The sequence below is a fragment of the Microcebus murinus genome, chromosome 10, assembly GCF_040939455.1.
Source record: "Microcebus murinus isolate Inina chromosome 10, M.murinus_Inina_mat1.0, whole genome shotgun sequence".
Classification (NCBI taxonomy): Eukaryota; Metazoa; Chordata; class Mammalia; order Primates; family Cheirogaleidae; genus Microcebus; species Microcebus murinus.
This window is the reverse complement of record NC_134113.1, coordinates 19,176,574-19,194,053: the sequence shown is the minus strand read 5'-3', so window position 1 is coordinate 19,194,053 and position 17,480 is coordinate 19,176,574. Positions and strand designations below refer to the sequence as shown.

General features: G+C 35.8%; 2 protein-coding genes across 4 annotated transcripts in view; one reads left to right on the top strand and one right to left on the bottom strand.

Moving 5' to 3' along the window:
- Positions 1–13,287, bottom strand: part of NUP37 (nucleoporin 37) — a 36,586-nt gene extending 23,299 nt beyond the window's left edge. The window contains exons 1-5 of one of the 3 annotated variants that reach the window (XM_076007074.1): positions 13,206–13,281; positions 12,911–12,994; positions 11,702–11,922; positions 2,759–2,883; positions 1,343–1,415 (exon numbers count right to left, since the gene is read on the bottom strand). In XM_076007074.1, the coding sequence (XP_075863189.1) occupies positions 1,343–1,415; positions 2,759–2,883; positions 11,702–11,857 (354 nt within the window). In that variant the 5' untranslated portion in view covers positions 11,858–11,922; positions 12,911–12,994; positions 13,206–13,281. The other 2 variants (XM_012772667.2, XM_076007075.1) reach the window with 2 other exon arrangements.
- Positions 13,288–13,376: 89 nt separating this feature from the next.
- Positions 13,377–17,480, top strand: part of PARPBP (PARP1 binding protein) — an 81,880-nt gene continuing 77,776 nt past the window's right edge. Inside the window, exons 1-2 of the mRNA XM_012772661.2 lie at positions 13,377–13,430; positions 17,164–17,320. Coding sequence (XP_012628115.1) covers positions 17,168–17,320 — 153 coding nt within the window. The 5' untranslated portion in view covers positions 13,377–13,430; positions 17,164–17,167. The remainder of the gene's footprint in view (positions 13,431–17,163; positions 17,321–17,480) is intronic.

Sequence of the window (17,480 nt, the reverse complement as noted above, 5' to 3'; positions counted from 1 at the left end):
ATTTTAGTGGATACTGTTCTTCTTTTCTCCCTTCCTTCTTTCCCAAAACTCAAATTTTATCTCAGTTCTGAGGTTAATAAAGTGGGTCTATATGGTAATTCTCACTATGTAGAAAATTAATATAAAAAAAGAAATGGATTTGGTTTAAACATTCTTATGTAAGTTTAACAAATTCAGGTCCCCTAAATCATTCTCCAAAGCTTTTGCCATAGTCTACAAGATAAACTAAATTAAGTGTTTAATGTCTACTATAACTAGCATATTAAGTTTTGATAGGTCAAAATTTTATATGCTGTTTATACACTTGGTTATTCATGATGTAACCTTAAATTAACAAACATGTACAGTATATTAAGTCTACTGTGCATAGCTTAGAGCTGGCGTCCTCAAACTATGGCCTGCGGGCCACATGCAGGTGTTTTTGCCTATATGTTTTTTCACTTCAAAATAAGATATGTGCAGTGTGCATAGGAATTTGTTCATAGTTTTTTTTAAACTACAGTCTGGCCCTCCAATGGTCTGAGGGGAAGTGAACTGGCCCCCTGTTTAAAAAGTTTGAGGATGCCTGGCTTACAGCATAATTTTTACTATTTTTGAAATGACTAAAAAGGTTTATAGTTTACTTCTGATTTATATAACTATTTATATTTTTGATTTATTAGAAAGTCAAGAAGGCAACACCATTCTTATAAGAAAACATAATGTAATTTCAAACCAACCTGAGGGCTATTTATTATAGTAATAGAAAACACATATATAGGGTTTACTATGACAAGCATTGTTCTAAGTGTTTTGTATGAATTAGCTCAGTCAATGCTCATAATCCTATGAGGCACATGTCATAATTATCTCCATTTTATAGGTAATATCAGCACAAAGAGACAGATTATTTGGCCAAGGTCACACCATTACTAAACAATAGCACTGGTCAAAATGCAAGGGGTCTGGCTCCTGTGTGTGTCTGTGCTCCTAGTTACTTTGTAATTCTGCCTGTGCTATGCTGTACTGATCTTTTTTCACTCTTCACTTTCAACTCCTACTTCATGTGTATTCATGTCCATTATACTCCTATTATATCCAAGTGTAAATTTCTATTCTCTTATTTGCTGTTCCTACTTAATATTTTAATTTAGTAAGTGGTATCAGATTTATAATCTGCAGTCATTACTAAGAACCTCTTTACAGTAGCCTATAATAAATGAGATCCTAAATTACATTATTTTAATGATGACCCTAAAAAGTCATTTTAAGCCAGGATAAATTCAATTAAAAAAGCAAAAAATAATAACTACATGTTTTAAAATAAACTCTAAAGATTGATAAATTATACTTGTCAATATACCTTATATTCATTTTTATCTTGAAGATCTGAAGTAAATAATCTAATTTTCATATCAGCAGCTGAAGTACAAAATCTGGAAGGAAAAAACCAAAAGCAAAAAAGGGCCCAACATTATTAGTTAAGAGGGAAATGTCATTGTGTTATCAACTAAAATGGCTAAAATCAAAAAGACTGATAATAATAAATGTTGGGGAATAGGAAGACCACTCTTAGATTATTAGTGGGAACACAAAATGGTAGGGCCACTTTAGAAACTGGCACTGTCTTAAAATGTTAAACATGTATCTACCCTGTGACTCACCAATTCTATTCCTAAGAGAAAGGAAATCATATATACACTAAAAGCTGTACACAGTGATGCTCATAGTGGTTTTAGTCATAATAGCTAAAAACTGGAAACTGTCTTGGTATTTACTTAAAGGAGAATGGATAAACAAACTGTGGTATTTTGACACAATGTAATGAAATAGCATTCAAAAAGAAATACAACAACATAGATAAATCTCAAAACCATAAAGCCAGACACAAAAAACACATTTTGTATGGAGTACAGGGATTAAATGAGAAGGAATATGAAGAAACTTTCTGAGGTGACAGAAACACTGTGCATTAATAGGGTGTGGGCTATACAAGTGTATGCATTTGTCAAAACTGATAAAACTATACCCTTAAGAGCTGAGAATTTCACTGTATCTAAATTATTTGTTAATTAAAAAAATTAAGTTGGCTAAATAATAGCCAATTTATGGTTGCTAAGTACTGTTTACGAATAGAGGATGTATCTTTTAGATTTGGCATTTGTAGGAAGCCAGGTTAGTGTTTTGTAATCAAACCTTAAATAACCTGACATACTCTTGCCCTTGTAATGAAGGCCTCAGTAGGTATTATTAGGATTTTTTTCTTGCAAGAATACTTACAGCACATAAAAAAGAAAAATGAAATGATGTTTTTCAAAATGCCATCAATCTTTTTAAATGCCTTCACAAAAACTGAAGCCCAAGGACTGGAACTACAGATTTATGTACTATTAGACAAGAAAATGCGATCTTAGCCTATGTATGGGACAGGAAGGCTCATTAATGTCTCAACCATATTTAGTTATTTTAACAGAGTTATACTTTCAATAAAGTGGTAAATGTGTGAAGAATCCGTAAAGACTGTGTTTCAAATGAATCTCAGGTAAAGACCTTTGTAGTCTGGCACAAACACACGGTCATGGCATCACTGTCATGGTTGTATATTTAAACCACAAATTCAGATGATAAGCCCCAATTGCAAATGTCAAAATATCTAATATTTGGGGTTGTGGAACATGAAAATGGGAGGAAAAAGCCCCCACTATGGTCAAAGATTTCAGATCATTTAACACAATCAATGTACATTAATAAATACTGCATTTGATTCTTTTAGACTTACTTGATTATTGGAGGCAATGAATCAAGTCTAGTCTCTGGACTCCAAGCTATGCCATCAACCCTGACTCCATGGTGAAATGTTCGCAGTGTTTTATAATGAAGTCCTTCAATGTCTGCTTCTTCCTCCTAAGCAGACACAGTAAATAGCTTATTGAAAAATAAGCTATGAGAACAAACAATACAATACTTTATATTTCACCATAGTGAAGAATTTACCAAGAGGCCATGTATATGCTTTTGAAAAGTTCAAAAACAAATTATGTTGAGATTTAACTAGTTCATTGAATAAAGAAAAATCCAAAGATTTCTAAGCCTCATAAAATAACCCTAGGCAACTAAAAACCAAATGATAAACATATTATACTTCATTTTAGGACACATTTTGTAATGGATGGAATAAAAATGTTCTAAGAATCAGAATATTCCAGGTAAATGAATTATCATACATGGATTATCAATTGACAACAGAAAAAATACACTGAACATAAAATTTTGATTATATGGAAGATACTTTGGGACCTTATGATGCCTCTAAGTCATTATAATCAGTGTCAATGGTTTTCATGTAGTATTATATGTGGTACTATTAACATATATGTGTAAGATGCTACAAATAATTCACCTGCACTATTATAGTCTATGAATAGTGAATCAGGGATCCTCAAACTTTTTAAACAGGGGGCCAGTTCACTGTCCCTCAGACTGTTGGAGAGTGCGACACACATTCCACACATGCACACTATGGGCCCAGACCAGTTGGCTGCTAAGTAGGACAGGCAGCGGCAGCAAAAACACCCGGCAGGCTGGATAAATGTCCTCAGTGGGCAGCATGTGGCCTGCGGGCCATAGTTTGAGGACTACTAAATCTGGTTAATTTAGTCTTGGATATTTGAATCTGGGTATAATGTTTAATAAAGTCAACTTATTTACTTGGTTCAGTCCTACTAAAATGATTTCAGTTTCACAAGAAGGTAAGGAAAAAAATGAATGTTAAAAGTCAAGCCACCTATCTCTGACAATGTGGACAATAACCTGAAGAGCTCTCCCAGTACAAAAATATTGGAAAAATCAAAATCCAGAGAAGTGAGTGAGTACAGGACATGCAGCTGTTGTAAGGGCATTTGCCCACATCTAGAGACTTAAAGTTTCAGTTTCCAAGGGATAGGAGACAAAACTTAGTACCTATACAAGGAAGGAGTCCAGAGAGAGATCTCTGTATAGATCCAGGGCCCTTAAGGGGGAAGTAGGAAATAATAAAACAAAAATCCCTGGCATGCAAAATATGGGTAAAAGCCAAGAAAGAGAAAAAGAAACTTGTGAGACATCTCAACCATTAGCTGGCCCTAGCATAGTTTGGGGCTTGAATTCACATTAACAATGCAGACTAGAAAATGACAAAGAACTTATTTCAAAGTGGTCTTATGTTGGTAGTGGCCTCAAGCACCTGAAAAAGAAAAAGGCAAAGTCTCCCTGGATGAACTATAATACCTCTACCTAGGCTTCCAAAAGTTCCCACACAACTCATAAAAGTACAGACTAGAATGGTGGCTACAGCAGGAGGGAAAGGAGGATGGGGAAAAGGGGAGATGTTGATCAAAGGGTAGAAACTTTCAGTTAGATAGGAAGAATAAGTTTTTGAGATATATTGTACAACTATGGTGACTTCAGTTAATAATAATTTACATTTCAAAATTACTAAATTTCAAATGTTTCACCACAAAATTGATAAGTGGGGTGACAGATGTTAATTTGCTTAATTTAACCATTCCACATTGTATACATGCATCAAAATATCACACTGTATCCCATAAATACATACAATTATTATTTGTCAATTAAAAATCATAAAGGAGGCTGGGTCTGGTGGTTCATGCTTGTAATCCTGGCACTCTGGGAGGCCGAGGCAGGAGGATTGCTTGAGGCCAGGAGTTCGAGACTAGCCTGAGCAAGAATGAGACCCTGTCTCCACAAAAAATAGAAAAGTTAGCTGGGCATGGTAGAGAGCTCCTGTAGTCTCAGTTACTCTGGAGGCTGAGGCAGAAGGATTGCTTGAGCCAGGAGTTTAAGGCTGCAGCGAGCTATAATGATACCACTATATTGCACTCTAGCCCAGAGCAAGACCCTGTTTTATAAACAAACAAACAGAAGTTTTAGAGTGAAGATATCATAACTGAAATAAAAAAAAATCAATGCTTAGATATAGTTGGAAGACAGATATGAAAAAATGACTCAAAATGCAGTACAGAGAGAAGAAAAAAGAGAGGTTAAAACATGTATGATTCACTGAGAAGTTCCACCATATATCTTATCTGGGTTATATCAGGAGAGAATAGAGGGAATGGGAGAAGAGGCAGTATTTGAAGAGATAATGGCAAAGGGTTCTCCATACTTGATGACATGCATCAACAGCCATATTTAGAAAGGACAATACATCACAGGCAGCTTAAATCAAAAGAAATCTATACCTAGATATTATGTAGTGAAACTTCAGAAAACACACAGACAACACACACATATACAGAGAGAAATCTTAGCAACTGCAGCTAGAAAAGACTAGTCTTGTATAAAAAAGATTTCCTATAAAAGGGAAATAATTAGCCCAACAATTGACTTCTCAGAAGAACTAGCAAAAGCAGGAATACAGTAGAATAATATTTTCAAAATGCTCAGAGAAAATAACTTGCAGACACTTGTGGACTTGCAGACACACAAAACTGATTTTCAACAATGAGGGTATATTAAAAATATCTTTAGAAAAACACACAAAAAATAAGAGTTAGCATTTCTGTAATAGTTGGCAAAATATGGCTCAGAGGCCCAATCTGGCCCATGGCCTGGTTTTGTATAGTCCACAAGCTGAGAATCATTTTTACGTTTTTAAGGAGTTGTAAAAAAACAAACGAAACAACAACAAAGAATAATATGCAAGAGACCTTAAGTGCTTGGCAAAGCCTAAAATATTTACTATCTGGCCTTTTAAAAAACTGTGCCAACTCCTGTAGTAAAGGATGGGCTCTTGGGTGAAGAAAGATAATCTTAGAATGGAGGTTTGGGATTCTTTAAGAAACAGTGAGTTAAAAAGATCAAAAGCAAACAAGTGGGTAAATGTAAACAAATATTAGTCATATAAAACAAAACTATCTAAGTTATGGGTTAAAATGAAAAGAAAGAGAACTAAAATCTTGGACAATAGTAAGTCCAGAGGAAAGAGAAAAGTTCAAATATTTAAGATTCTACTTTTCATGAAGAAGGTAAAAATATTAATTTTGACTTTGTCTAAGCATGAATGTTCAAATGTCTTTGGTGGCCATTAAAAAAAGAGAAATAGCATATAAAGCTTCCAAACTATCAGGGAGGAAGAAAATGAAAGGAGGGAGTACAAAAATACAAACAGAAAACATAAGAATATGTATATTGGCATGTTTTCAATAGTTAAAAAACTAAAAACAACCCAAATAGCCAACAATACAAGAACAGATAAGCAAGCTGTGGTATATTAATATTATAAAACACCATAGATAATGTATGTTATAAGCATAAAATATTGCAATTATAAAAATAAGTAAATCTTTGTTCTGTTATTTAAATAGATATCTGAACTGGGTCTAGAGACTAAAGTAAAAATTTTCATGACAGATTTGTCCAAGGAATCTTCTGTATTAAGTAACTATAGTTACCTTTTATAAAAGCTTATGAGATTATAAAATATCATCAGGGAAAAAAATCCAGAGCGGGTAAAACTTCCTATTTAATGGAATACATGTCTAAATTGATAGGAATTACCCAAATGCATGTTCTAAGGATTCCATCCACCCTGAATCTAAATGCAAAGTTTTATAATGTAAACTTTAATGGAATCCAAGTGGATATGTTGATTTTTCCAGGATAGCCTTTGGGATCCTAGTAAAGTCATTTCACAGATATGTTGTACATGTCTTTCACTATATAATTCAGATACCCATTGAAAAAATACCTTTCAATATCAGGTGAACTTAGCATTAAGAGCAAAAACTTTTTCCATAAATGGAAGAAGGAAATAGAAATATACTTATCAAGGAAAGAAAAATACTATCAAATTTTATCACTTCATAAATTGTGTGTATTATAGCTGTATAACTAACAGCCAGATATGCCAAGGCAGCAGCCTTTAAGCAATTTTAAAATAAGTTTAGGAACCTAATCATAGCTGACTTCATAGTTTGGGTTACATCTATTTTTCCACACTTGACAAATCAATCTTCTAAAAATGAATCTTTACATGAAAATACACACTATTTTGCTACTGTAACAATACTGTTGACAATTAGGTCCTATAATTGTTACCAAATTATATATAGAGTTATTGGGTGGTCAAGGGGATAAAGAAATCCCAGGGACTGTATAGCCTGAGCTTTTTGTATTACCAGTGAAACCTTTTTTCCTGGCAGCAATGTCCATGATTGAGCCAACTAAAAGGCCAGGGTGTGCGTGTGGTACAGGCAGAGATGAATGTTATTTTGGATTTAGTTTGGGGTGTAGGCAGTATTGTATAGGCAGGAAATTAAGACATTTTGGAAAACTTGCTATAATACAAATAATTATACAAGGCTTCAGCATATTTGGGGTTGGGGCAAAGCCAAGTTGATGGAAGCACTATTCTAAGGGTCTGAAACTGGCAGGTCCTCGTACCACACCCATTTTATGTCCAAACAGAATTTCAGTTAGAAAAGACTATGAAGTTTATCTAGTTCAATGTTTTCATCTAATGCTTGAATCTCTAGTAGAACATCTGGAAAAGAGTTTATGCAACCCCTCTGTGAATACTTCTGGTGAGAAGGAAAAGCTACTTCTTCAGGGAGCTTATTCAGTGGGGGCTAGCTCTAATTATTAGAAGAGTTCTCCTTAACATTAAGCCACAATCTGTTTCCATGTAAATTCTACTCTTTGCTCCAAGTTCCATTTCTGGAACCATACATAGCAAGTCTGATTTAGTGATGGCAAATATCTGTCCATAACTGAGTTCCCCTAGGTGAACACTCTGAGAAGCAGATTCAGCATCAATTTTAAAGCACTATAAGCAAAACTCTAATCAAATAGAGGTGACAACATAAAATCCATTTACTGTTCTGACAGTTTTAAAGATTTCAATACTACTCTGAATTTTGTCTTCAAGCACATTATTTCCTATAAATTATAATATGCTGCTAAGAGCTAAAGATTATTAAGATTGGCAATTTATAGAGGAAGATAGAGAGAACTGTGCTAATATAGTAGCCACTAGATACATGAGGCCTTATTAAGCACTTGAAATGCGGTTAGTTCAATCTGATGTGTGTACACTTTATAAAGTGTAAAATAAATACCAGATTTCAAAGACTTATTATGAAAAGACTATAACATATCTCAATGATTTATATTGACTACATGTAAAATATTTTGGATATACTTTTAAGAAAAAAATTGTTCTTAAAATTAATTTCACCTGTTTTTTACTTTTTGTAAGGTGGCTACTACAACGTTTTATTTGTGGCTCACATTATATTTCCACTTGGCAGCGTTGAATTAGCTCCCTTTGGCAGTTTAATCATTGCACTGACTCATGGTGCATGTTCAGGTGACTAAAATCCCTAAGTCACAATTCTCCCTTCCAGCTCTAGCAGTCTATCATTTTAAGACTTTATATATTTATCTTTATTAAATTTTAGCTTGTTCAACTTGGCCCATTAATCCAATCTATTAAACAATGTTTGTTTCTGAACAGTCTGGCATATAAAAAGTGCTCAATAAATACTTGTTAAGTAAAGTTTGCAAAGTACTGAGGTATCCTTCTCAATTTCATGTTCTACATAAATCAAATGTGCTTGCCTAAATCAATGTTCTCATTCAAGTTCCACCAGAGGCCTCGATTCATTTAATAAAGACTGAGTAGACTTACAAATGTTCATATTCCTGTGCCCTTTAAACTTAGGGAGTTTACAGCAGTTTTATTGCACTGCTTTACATTTAAATATTTTCTTGAGGGCAGTGTCCTCGCTTTTTTAACTTCCTGGCATCTGATATGTACTTTATGAATATTTGACAAATACATGACACCAGTTAATAGTATTATAGCATTCAGTTCATATTTCCATATTCAAAAGGACATGCCGGGTGCGGTGGCTCACGCCTGTAATCCTAGCTCTCTGGGAGGCCGAGGCGGGCGGATTGCTCGAGGTCAGGAGTTCGAAACCAGCCTGAGCAAGAGTGAGACCCCGTCTCTACTATAAATAGAAAGAAACTAATTGGCCAACTAATATATATAGAAAAAATTAGCCGGGCATGGTGGCACATGCCTGTAGTCCCAGCTACTTGGGAGGCTGAGACAGAAGGATCGCTTGAGCCCAGGAGTTTGAGGTTGCTGTGAGCTAGGCTGACGCCACGGCACTCACTCTAGCCTGGGCAAAAAAGTGAGACTCTGTCTCAAAAAAAAAAAAAAAAAAAAAAAAAAGACAACATGAGAGTCTGAAAAATGCTATTGAAATTCAAATTCACTATATCTTCAGGGTTTTCTTAATGGTCTTAAAATAAGGATTGCTTTTCTGACAAGAATGTGGAAATCTTTCAATTTAATTCACCTTTACTTAGTTTTCTCTGAAGACAAGAGGCATGAACTTAAGTGCTATGAAACTTGAAGGTTCTAGTATGAGAATACAAATAATGTTTAACAGTGTTTACCTAAATCACTTCAAAGGAAAGCAATAATTTATTCAGAAACAGTCTTAACTACATTTCCAACACCTGGCACAGAATATGATTTATATTCATCACCTGTGAATATATAAATAATAATAATCTAATTTTTTCCTTAGTAATTTGAGAATAAGACCTATACTGCTAATCTAATAGGTCTGAGAATCAACTGAGACAATACATGTGACCATAAGTCATAATGGAACAACACAAATGTTTTTACTAGTTCTTTTTTCTCATTTTCCTTCTCTCTCCCATTTTCTCTACCACCCGTCGTCTTTGTCTTTTTCTTTTCCTAATTTGTTCTCCCTTCTTGACTTTCTCCTTCAACATTTCTTAATTGATCATAAACTAGAAATATATTTTTTCAGTGTTTCTGAATACAATTTTATATTCACAACTATTAATTTTAAAAGTAATGAAATACAGGTCGGGTGTGATGGTTCACGCCTGTAATCCTAGCACTCTGGGAGGCCGAGGCGGGCAGATCACTAAAGGTCAGGAGTTCGAGACCAGCCTGAGCACAAGTGAGACCCCATCTCTATTAAAAATAGAAAGAAATTAATTGGTCAACTAAAAATATATAGAAAAATTCGCCAGGCATGGTGGTGCATGCCTGTAGTCCCAGCTACTTGGGAGGCTGTGGCAGGAGGATCGCCTGAGCTCAGAAGTTTGAGGCTGCCATTAGCTAGGCTGACGCCATGACACTCTAGCCTGGGCAACAGCGTGAGACTGTCTCAAAAAAAAAAAAAAAGTAATGAAGTACAAAGTTAGTTTCACCTGTAGGGGGCTATTTTATTCTTTTACTGATGGCCTGCATAGAGAAATGGTTTCTTCTGTCTTTTTAAGAGTATGTTACAATGCCTTAATCTAATATGACTTTTTATGGTCCTAATGTGGAAGTCCAGCTGAAGTCAGGGTAAGGGCCATATGTAGCCTAAAAGCTAGAAATTCTTACCTCCACTCAGAGACAATGTGGGATAGTCTAGGAGCTCTCATGTTCTATTCAGACACCAACCAACTAAACTTTTAAAGTAAACTTAACTCCCTCTTAGGATAAATATGAATACATACCAATTTTGTATAACTTTACATATTTATTGTACTGTAAAATGCTAAACTGCATTTTTATGTCAAAACAATGTAAAATGTGGAATGGCCTCATGAGTAAAAGAGGAAATGTTTATAATTATATATCACTTCAGTAATACAATTATACATTTTTCAGAATTGGTGACTGCCAAATTACCTCATTTACTAATTATAAATTGAGAACTATAGTTCTATTAATAATGTTCTGGTAAACAAAACAAATAAAAAATAATGTTCTGGTAAACAAAGGAGTAACCAGAGTTCCTAGTGTTAAAGTTTCATTGCTCAAAGTCTCTTACATGTAGAACTAGCTTTCCTATGAGAAGACATGGTGTTTACCAAAGTAATTTTATTTTGGTGATTAAATATGGCAATTAAATCTGGGAGTGTCACCACTGCCCAAAACAATGACAACTAAAACATACATGCAGAATACAATGTGCCAGATGCCTTCTAGGAACTTCATACATACTAACTCATGATAGTCTCATAAAACCCTATTAAACATTATTTTCCTCATTTTTATAGAAGAGAGGTAAAGTACTTGCTCCAGGTCAAATAGCTAGTAAGAGGTAAAGCCAGGGAGGAGTACATATTTAAGCATTTTGATGCCAGAATTCATGATCTTAATGGCTATGCTGAACTGCCTGCTGAATTAATATAATCCTATACTTTTATATTTGTATACTCTGACTCTGGATGTATGAAAAATAAGAGAGCATATTAACACGGAAGCTAAATACCATGAAAGCTATAAAATCTCTTGCTTTTTTAGGCTCTCAGTATTAGCTTGTTTTCTATGTAGAAAAATTTTAATTAATTGGATCTCATTTAATTGGGGTTTTTCCTATCCATACTAATGTTCAGTTAATCATGGCGTTCAATTAACAGAATATTCCACTACTAATCATGAGACAAAAGAGGAGTCTCATACTATCCTTTTTCATCATTTATATAATATTTGCACAAATCTCAGGTATATATTATTGAGAATGTCTTTCTGTGTGGTTCTTCTTACCTTTGGTTTTTGTTTTTTTCTTTACATTCAAATGCAGTATACTATCAAAGTTCAGCTTTGGTTTATATAAGTTTTCTTATCAGAGAAATAACTTCATTGTCATTCACTGCAGTTTTGTAGACTAACCTGAAATGTACATGTGCCAATCACCACATAATTATTGCCACCATATGCAATCAGATTTCCTGAATCCCCACTCTCAAAGGGATTAAATTCTACAACATGCACATAATCTTCACAATCCACAGTGTAGGCAGCATTTCTTGTGGCATCTTGCTTCATCTTGTATACCAAAACTCAAGCAGTTGCAAAAATAAAATAGCCTTCTACTGGACAAGGTCACGAAACTGTGAATTATAGTACAGATATAATTAAAAACAGTCAGAGTGTTAGTCATTCAGCAAATGCATCAAAATAAGATTGTGACATTGTAATGCCACAGACATTTCAAAAGAAAAAATTCAATCTAATTATTAATGGTTGAACTCCTGCTCCACAGCTTTCTTCTTTTCCACATTTGTAAGTGATACCAGCAGAATATAACACCATAAAACTCTGGTTAAACTACCTATAGTGAGTACTTAAAGATGGAATCACTTTAACAGCAAATATATTCATAAAAATTAATGACAGTTAACATTTATGGACCACTATCTGTAGGTGCCATGTTAAACATTTTACTGACAGCATCACACCTAATATGTGTGCAAATATAAAGGTACAACATATGGTTCTCATTTTACAGATGAAGAACTTGAGGCTTTAGTAAGTTAACTAACTTGCCTCATAAGCAGTGTCAGGATTTGAAAGACTTCATTACATGTGGGGCACCACTGCTAGAAAAGAAAAACACAACCTCCTGGCTTGGAGATCATAACTAGAAGGCATAGTTATGATTCAGCATTAAAAGTGGTACCACATAAGCAGATACACAATATAGGATCTTGAGGAAGGAGTGCCAAATGTGTGATATAAAGACAATATTCATAAAACCAGACCGAAAGCCTCAACCTGTCAGGGTCAAGTGTGCATTCTGGAAGCAGCAATCCCACATGAGAATGATAGATTTTAAAGAGTTTTTTATTATTATTATTTTTTAATTTAAAGTAGACTCAGGTGTTTTCCTAAAAACAGTTGGGCTCAGAAACACATTAAGCACCTGGTGAGTATCTGCTGAGAATCAGATGAGTCCCATCTCAGCAAGCTTATAAACTAATAACCTTAGGAACTGGCATCTGAGACTGGACACTTGCTAAGGGTGGGTGACCAGCAGGTGGCAAGGCGGTGGGAAGTGCAAGAGATTAGAGATTCGGAAACTCAGTCGCAGCTCCTCACCTACTGCTCATTAAAGCAGTGTACGGTGTCACTACATTTTCAGGACCTCACCGTAAAAGACAGGCAGGACTTGCCCCTCTAAAACTGGAAGAGCAGAGCGGGGAGGGAAAGAGAAGTCACTGCAATGAGCCCCAAAGCCTCTCCCCGGGCCAGGAGAGTCCCGCGAGACGCCGTTCCCACCTCACTGAGCCCAAGGTCGAAAGGAAGAGGGAGGAACTCCCCGGGATAGGGTAGGAGCGTGGGTCAGCCCGGAGCAAAGCCACGCGGCCCTTTGGGCTCCCCGCGCTATACGAACCAGACAGCGCCGAGAGGCGACCAGAGGGAAGTTGATCTCCGCTGAGGGCTGCCGCAGCGCGCGCTGGCTCTGCTTCCGGGTCGGAGGGCGAGCGCAGCGATTGGCTCTCGGCCCTTCCCGCGAGATTTGAAAAGTAACCCGCAGCGACTAGAGCAGCCTTGAGAAGGCAACCCGGAGGGGCGTTCCTCAATCGAGTCAGCACCTTGCAGATCACCTCAGAACCAGGTTAGTCTTTCCTCTGCCTCGCCCACCTGTCGCACCTTTAAGTGATGATTCTAGCTGTGGCTTGTGAGGGGGTTTTGGTGACTGCAAAGTGCCCTGTGACCTGGGGTGTTACTTGTGCAGTGGCTCCGCGCTGGAGGCTGGTTGGGTCTGGGGTCCTTGAATGGAGTTCACAGTATTTAATAATGCAGCTGGGAGGTCCTGAGGGATTGTCTGCGGAATGGAAGCTTGAGGTCCATAGATGCCTACCTGAAGTCCATTAATTGGGCAGGAAACTAGGGTTCTAGTTCCACGACGAATGCGGACTTTATGTTCCTCAACTTTCCGCCACCCTGTTATTATAATAAATCTTTCCAAGGAAACTTTAGGACCTGCACTCTGACAACGATAGCAGCATCAACTGTCATTTTAAAATTGAGCATCTACTAAGAGCCCAGCTCTAGGTGGGTTATGTACTTGTTTCACTAACATCTCATAATTCTGTGAGTTAGAAATTATCATTCCCGTTTACAGGTGAAGAAACGTATCAGAGATTTTAAATACAGACAAACGGCTAATAAATGGTGGAGCCTGAAAGTGACCCCTGTGGTATATTACTCAGAAGTGTAGTTCTTTTAACCATCTCACATTGTCTGCCCAGTGACAATTTTCTGTCTCACAGTTTTTGTTCCAGGGCAGTTTGGGAACCAAATATTTTAAAACTAGTGTCTGTTATTGCTGTTGCCTTTTGCTACTGTTTTTTTGTATAGTGCAGCCTTCCATTCAGAGTGCTTGCATATTCATTATCTCATTGACTCCTCACAACTGGCTAGAAGGTAAGAAGGGCAGATGTGTGTTATTCTAGTTTTCTATGTGATGATACCACCTCTTCAGCCTCACACAGCCAGCTAGCTACTGGTAGAACTGGTACTAGACCAGGGTTTGGCAAACCATCTGCACTGCCTGTTTTTGTGCAGCCAGCTCGTGAGCTGAAAATGGATTTTAGAAGTTTAAGTGGTTGGAAAAAAGGAAAGGAACAATAACATTCTGTGATGTGTGAAAATTATATGGAGTTCAAATTTCAGTGTCTATAAATAAAGTTATTGGAGCACAGCTATGCTCACTTGTTTATGTATTGTCAGTGGCTATTTTCATACTAAAAGGTCAAGGTGAGTAGTTGTGATAGAGACTATGTAGTCTGCATCCTCAAATATTTACTATTTGTTTCTTTCCAAAAAGTTTACTGACTCCAGGAGGAGACTGTTAGTTTTTTTGTTTCCAATAGTAATGCTGTTTCAATTTTAACTCAAAACCACTTAGAAAAAACTCATAATGCATCAAAATAGCTAATGTACTTTTATATGTGCCAGGCACTGTTCTAAAGCTTTCCTTCTATTTATGTCATTTAATTTTCACAAAACCTTGTGAAATATGAACTATTATTTTCATTTTAGGAAGAAACTGAGGCAGGAAGAGATGATGTAACTTGATTAAGATCTCACAGCTAGTAAGTGGTGGAGCCAGGTTTCAGAATGGTCTAATTCCAGAGAAGTCTTCATTCCTAGCAATCTAAACTCATAATAATACTGCCTTTTAAATAGTACCAATGAGTAATTTACAGTTAAAAATTTATTTCAGGCAAACTGATCATATAACTGAAGTGGATACTTCACTTTTTTATTCTTTTAAGAGATGTGGGTGATATTTTGAAGAGAAATATAACTCTTAGCTATTTATGAGGATTTATACTTAGATATTTTAATCTACAGTCTTCTACTTGTATCTTTCAATTGCAACACAGATTATGTCTATAATTTAAATGTTATTTTATAAATGGCTTATGCCCTTTTTCTTGATCATACAAACTCAAGATGCCTAGTAAATATCTGAGATTCTGTTTATGCCACATAAAAATAGAAGAAAAGGATAACAGAAGGAGGCAGTAAATGGGATGAGTATAGAAAAATATCCAAAACAAGATGATGGGCATGTGAATATGTTGGAGACTTGGGTACTTAAAGTAGGAAAACAAAAAATAGAAAACTTATAGCAGGTGTGTCTGTAAAGTCAGAGGAGTTGGGTGCCTTATATAAGCTTGAGTATGTAAAACATTGGCATCACATCAAATTATTTTGAAAGGCTTTTGTCTGCATCAGGAGAAGTTCTGTAATATGGTGATTTAAGAGCACAGCTTATGGAATTAGACATGTTGGGGTTATGTCTGTTCATCTGAGTGACATGGAGCATTACTTTAAGTAAAATGAAGATAATAATAGACCTATCTCTTAGGACACTTAAAATAACTGAATGAGATAATATTAAGCTTTTGAAAAGTATCTGGCACCAATTAAGGTCCTAAATATTAGATATTATATTGTTTATTGTTGTATAACAAACCATCTTAAAACTTAGTGGCTTTAAAATAAAGTATTTTCACTTAATGCTCATTTTATTTGCTTATGATTCCATAAACCAACAACTTGTGTTGGGCTTGGCTAGATGATGCTGCTGGTCTTGCCTGGGATCACTTGTGTGGCTTCATTTCAACTGGCAGGTTGACTTGGGCTAGATAGCCTAAGATAGCCTCATTCACATGTCTATGAGTTGGTATTGTTTGCACATGGAGCACCTACCAACTAGGCTAGTATGGACTTCTTCATATAGCAGTCTCAGAGCAGCAATAAAGTGAGAGCTGATGCTGCAAGGTCTTGAGTTGGAAGGCTCCTGAGACCACCATCAAATTCGATGATTTGCTAGAAGGATTCAGAAGACTCAATGTATAGTTGTAGTTATAGCTATGATTTATTTCAGCAAAAGGTTGCAAAGCAAAGTCAGCAAAGGGAAAAGGCATATCAGATGAAGTTCAGGGGAGACCAGGTACTAGCTTCCAAAGGTCCTTTCCTAGTAGAGTTACACAGGACATGCTTAATTCCTCCAGTAGCAGGTTTTTTACAACACATGTGATGTGTTGTTTACCAGGGAAGCTTGTTACAGACTCAGTGCCCAGTATTTTAACTGGGGGCCAAGCACATAGGCATCCTCTGTCTGGCATGTACCAAAATTCTAGACTCAGAAGGAAAGCAAGTGTTCAACATAAACTATTAATATATTGTATTACAGTTTAGCACAGTAAGCCACTCTTATTGGAAATCCTCTTGAAATGTGAGTTCTCAGATTCCAGCTCCACAAAGGATAGCAATCAGGTCTGCTGTATTAACTCTTCTGCACAGGCCTCTTAAGGCTTAGGCTTAGAATTCCCATAATGTCAGTCTTGCTACATTCTGTTAGTCAAATCAAGTCACAAGTTTGGCCCAGATTCAAAGGGGCCATATAACATAGGGATAGGAGGAAATTGGCTATTTTCCTTTCTTTTTTTTCCTTTTTCTGTTTTTGTAGTCTATCACAGATATTACCATCTATCTCTAAATAAGTATTTTTAAAATATAGTTTTATTTAGCTATGTCTGTGTCTAATTATAAGCTTGCAGAATTTACATGTCTGTTTTGTGTGAATTTTCAAAATTCAAACTTGGATGTTATTTGAAAAAATTTGGCTTAAAAAAACTAAAAGGAAAATATGATTGGGAAGAAATTATATTATTCTGTTTTTCTAAATTTAATTAAAAGCAATCTCAGTAAATATGAAATGACCTCTTGTTCACTATATAATTTTCTCTAACTGTGCTTGCTTACACATGTTAAATGTTAATTTCCAGTTAAAATAAGGCACTTTAACACTGTATTCTGTCCTACTTTAGCAGAATGGCTGCGCTTAATCAGAAGTCTGTCCTGGATATGATTAAAGAGTTTAGAAGGAATTGGCATGCTCTTTGTAACTCTGAGAGAACTACTCTATGTGGTGCAGACTCCATGCTCTTGGCGTTGCAGCTTTCCATGGCAGAGAACAACAAACAGGTTAGTAAACTATATTTAGGTTAACTTGTTTTTTTTTAATTGATTTTCATTACTGCCTGTTTCAGTAAACTGAAGCTTAAGCACATTAATTTCTTTTCAATATATGCCCTCTTATGGTTAATATACTATTTTCCCAAATGTCTCTGCATTTCTGGGTCAA